General features: G+C 34.3%; 1 protein-coding gene across 1 annotated transcript; it reads left to right on the top strand.

Moving 5' to 3' along the window:
* Positions 1-1,132: 1,132 nt before the first annotated feature.
* LOC110602033 (receptor-like protein EIX1) lies at positions 1,133-3,460 on the top strand. The gene has a single exon (XM_021739460.1). The coding sequence runs from the start codon at positions 1,133-1,135 to the stop codon at positions 3,458-3,460; it is 2,328 nt and encodes a 775-aa protein (XP_021595152.1).
* Positions 3,461-4,015: the final 555 nt, after the last annotated feature.

Raw genomic sequence — 4,015 nt, forward strand, 5'->3', positions numbered from 1 at the left:
ACAAATATGATATTTAGATTTTCTAATATACTAATTAAGAAGCATAAAAAAAATTGAAATTTTAAAAATGATAAAAATATAATATGACTTACCAAATATCAAATTATTTTGTCTTTACTTTGTATTTTAGTAGATTGTTATATTTTTATTTTTAATTAATAATATATTCTTTTATTTCATATAAATTTTTATTAAAAAACTGTGATATAAAACTTTAGTCCAAATAAAAAGTAATAAAATAAAATATAAAGTAATTACAATAAATTTTAAAATATTATTCACTATTTATATATAAAAACTAATAAATTACACATATAAATTAAAAGAAAAAATTACTGTAGTTTCTCATAGGAAAATTCAAAAATTAATTTTTTATTGAAAAAATATATTAAACATTATAAAAAAAAATCTAGTTTTAACTAGTTGTTTAGTTAATACTTACCCGTTAAGTAGGATAGAAAAATCTAAAATGCATTATAGAAATAATTAATAGATATTTTTATAATTTTTTTTGAATTATTTAAATTAAATATTAAAATATTTATGACACTCAAAGTCTGGTAATAAGTGTATTTGAATAAATTTGAGAAATATAAAATTCTACTTTTTTCAATTCAAAATCTCTATTTCAAAAAAAAAAAAATTATGCGGAACAAAAAAAATTATGCTAAACAGAGAGGGCAAGGGTTTTAAAAAGCCAATATCACCTTGTAATTTTATTAAGTGTAAATAAAAATAAAAATAATGAAAAAATGTGTAGGGGCAGGGAAAACACCCAGCAAAAGCAAATGGGAAAACATAGAAAATGAGCAAGAAATCACACGGCTACCAACAGTAACCCAACTTGAGGGAACATGCTAACTTCAACATATACACTGATTATTCACAAAACTATAACATATAAAATTAATAAACTATACCTTGTTAATGGGGTTTCAACCCCAAATAGGAAGTAAAGACAAAAGTAATTTTTAGTTTTGTTTCTATTCAAAGCTATAATTTAAAATTCTGAAATATGGTCCCATTTTTTCCTTTAAATATCCCTATTATGAAACGTTAATATTCAATTTTATAAGAAAACTTTCTTCTAAATTCTCCAAAGCTCAGGGGAGCCTTCACTGTCTCATAATTCATGGAGACGGTTCCATTTCTTTTGTTGATCTGTCTGTTAATAGGACAATACGTATGTGATGGAGATGCTCAATTGGTGCAATGCCATGCAGCTGATAGAGAAGCTCTCCTCGACTTCAAAATGGGTCTTAATGGTTCTTTCCTCTCCTCATGGCAAGGAACCGATTGTTGTCGATGGATGGGAATACATTGTGACAATGCTACCGGTGCTGTCATTTCTCTTCGTATTTCAGATCCAACTGGCCGGCACCCATCGGACTGGAAGATCAGACCTTCACTGGCAGAACTCAAGTCCTTGAAATATCTGGGCTTGAGTCTTAACAATTTCCATGGGAGACTTCCTGCTTTCCTTGGAAACATGACATCTCTCTTGCATCTTGACTTATCCCTAAATTATTTCAGAGGTGAGATTCCAAATTCGTTGGGCCAGCTCAAAAATCTTACTCTTCTCTCTTTATGTTATAACTTGCTTGAAGGTCTTATCCCCGCTTCCATTGGAAATTTACGTCATTTGATTGTTCTTGACCTGAGCTCAAACAAACTCAACGGTACTCTCCCAGACAGCTTAGGAATGTTGTCTGAGTTGATTCACCTTGATGTTCATATGAATGAATTAAAAGGTGTTATCTCAGAAACACATTTTCTGAGGCTAAGTGAATTGAAAAGATTGTATTTGTCTGAAAACTCCTTCATTCTCAATGTCATCTCCAACTGGATCCCTCCTTTCCAGATTTCTTATGTTGACTTGGGTTCATGCCATTTAGGTCCTTCGTTTCCTACTTGGCTTAGATCTCAAGAGCACATAACAGCTCTAGATCTGTCAAACTGTAGTATTTCAGGCACTATCCCGAACTGGTTTTGGGACATGTCTGGCAACCTTGTAGGCTTAAATCTTTCTTTCAATCACTTAGAGGGCCATCTACCAAATTTGTTGAACATTAGCAGAGAAGGAACTGTTGATTGCAGTTATAATAACTTCCAAGGACCCATTCCCCTTGCTGATGTCTACTTCCTAGAGCTTTCCAATAACCAATTTACTGGTCCTATACCAAGCAATATTGGTCAAGCCATGCCAAATCTAAGGTTCCTTTATCTTTCTAGTAATCAGCTGACTGGTGAAATCCCAGGCTCAATTGCAGAGACAATCATTACTGCATTGGATCTTTCAAGAAATAATTTGACAGAAAACATTCCTTCAAGCATGGGGAATTGTTCCTATCTCTTAGCACTGGACCTTCAAGACAACAATTTGTCTGGCGAGATTCCAAGGTCTCTGGGTCAATTACGTCAGCTTCAGACACTTCACCTAGGAAAGAACAAATTATCAGGAGAAATCCCATCATCTCTCAAGTGTTTGACATCATTGGAGACCTTGGACCTCTCGAACAACAGGCTAACAGGTAAAATACCACCTTGGATTGGAAAAGCTCTCATCTCCCTTAAAATACTTAACATGAGGTCAAATAACTTTTACGGAGAAATTCCTTCAACAATTTCAGATTTGGCTTCTTTGCATTTCTTGGACATAGCAGAAAACCAATTGAATGGTTCCTTTCCTTCTGCCTTTGGCAATCTTAAGGCCATGACACATTTGCAAAACATTACCCGGCAGCCATGCTTGCGCCCAGGTTTTGGAAGAGGTTGCTATAATAAATACCAAGAAAACATATTTGCAACTATACATGGCCATGAATTTCAGTACACCAAAACTGTTTCCCTTTTAGCTGGCATAGATCTTTCTGGAAATAATTTATCTGGAAAGTTTCCTGAAGAAATAACAAAATTAGTTGGTTTGGAAGTTTTAAACCTGTCAAGAAACTATATCAGTGGCCAGATTCCTGAAAATATTTCAAAAATGCATCAGTTGTTATCTCTTGATCTCTCAAGCAATAGTCTTTCTGGTCCAATTCCTCAAGAGATATTTTCTTTGACATTTTTGGAAAGCTTGAATCTCTCAAATAATAATTTATCAGGCAGAATTCCATATAAAGGTCAGATGACAACTTTTGGCGCATCTTCGTTTGCTGGAAATTCAGGTCTTTGTGGAGAGCCCCTTACTCTGAAATGTCCAGGTGATTATTCAAACAACAGGGACACCCATGATGATTCAGATGGTGGAAGGAAAGATGAGGCAGATGATAATAATAGTTTCATTGATACGTGGTTTTACATGAGCATTGGAATGGGATTTGCAGTAGGTTTAGTGCTTCCTTTTCTGATATTTTCAATCAAAAGATCATGGGGTGGAGTATACTTTGCTTTAGTGGATTTGACTGCTTATAAATTGTCAACTAGAGATATGAAAGCAGCTATAAGAAGTAGAATTTAGGGCAGATGCAGAGGTTTACTTATCATTCTATTTTTTAATATGCTGTAACATTTTAAGTTTCTAAATTTTTACTAAAATTTAATGAGTTTATAAACCCACAAGAAGAGTTTCCGTTCCTCTCGCACCACAATTCTTTTTTATTCCATTCAAGCAAAGACCCCACATATCTCCACATTTTCCTCAACAATAATGTCAGCTTCTCCTTGTTTCCCTCGAGGTACTCTAGTTTCTTCCACTCTCAAAATCCCTTTTTCTCTTTCTCTATTATCCAATGCTCTTCATTTTTTTTTTTTTCAATTTGAACTTTTCAAGTTGTATCAATATTATGTGGCAGAGCAAATAAAAGAGGTGAAAGCGGGAGCCCCAAATTATTTAAATACTAACACTAAAACCTTAATGATGAAGACGAAGATGACCTGTTTGAGGGCGGAGGGAGGGTACGGTAAGGAGCACGTGCCGTACCAGCGATCGGAAAATGATTTGAAGGGATGAAGGTGCCGAAGCGGCAGTGCAGTTGTTCCTGGTTCCGCCACTGATTAACCACCGCCACCACTT

Source organism: Manihot esculenta, chromosome 15, assembly GCF_001659605.2.
Source record: "Manihot esculenta cultivar AM560-2 chromosome 15, M.esculenta_v8, whole genome shotgun sequence".
NCBI lineage: Eukaryota > Viridiplantae > Streptophyta > Magnoliopsida > Malpighiales > Euphorbiaceae > Manihot > Manihot esculenta.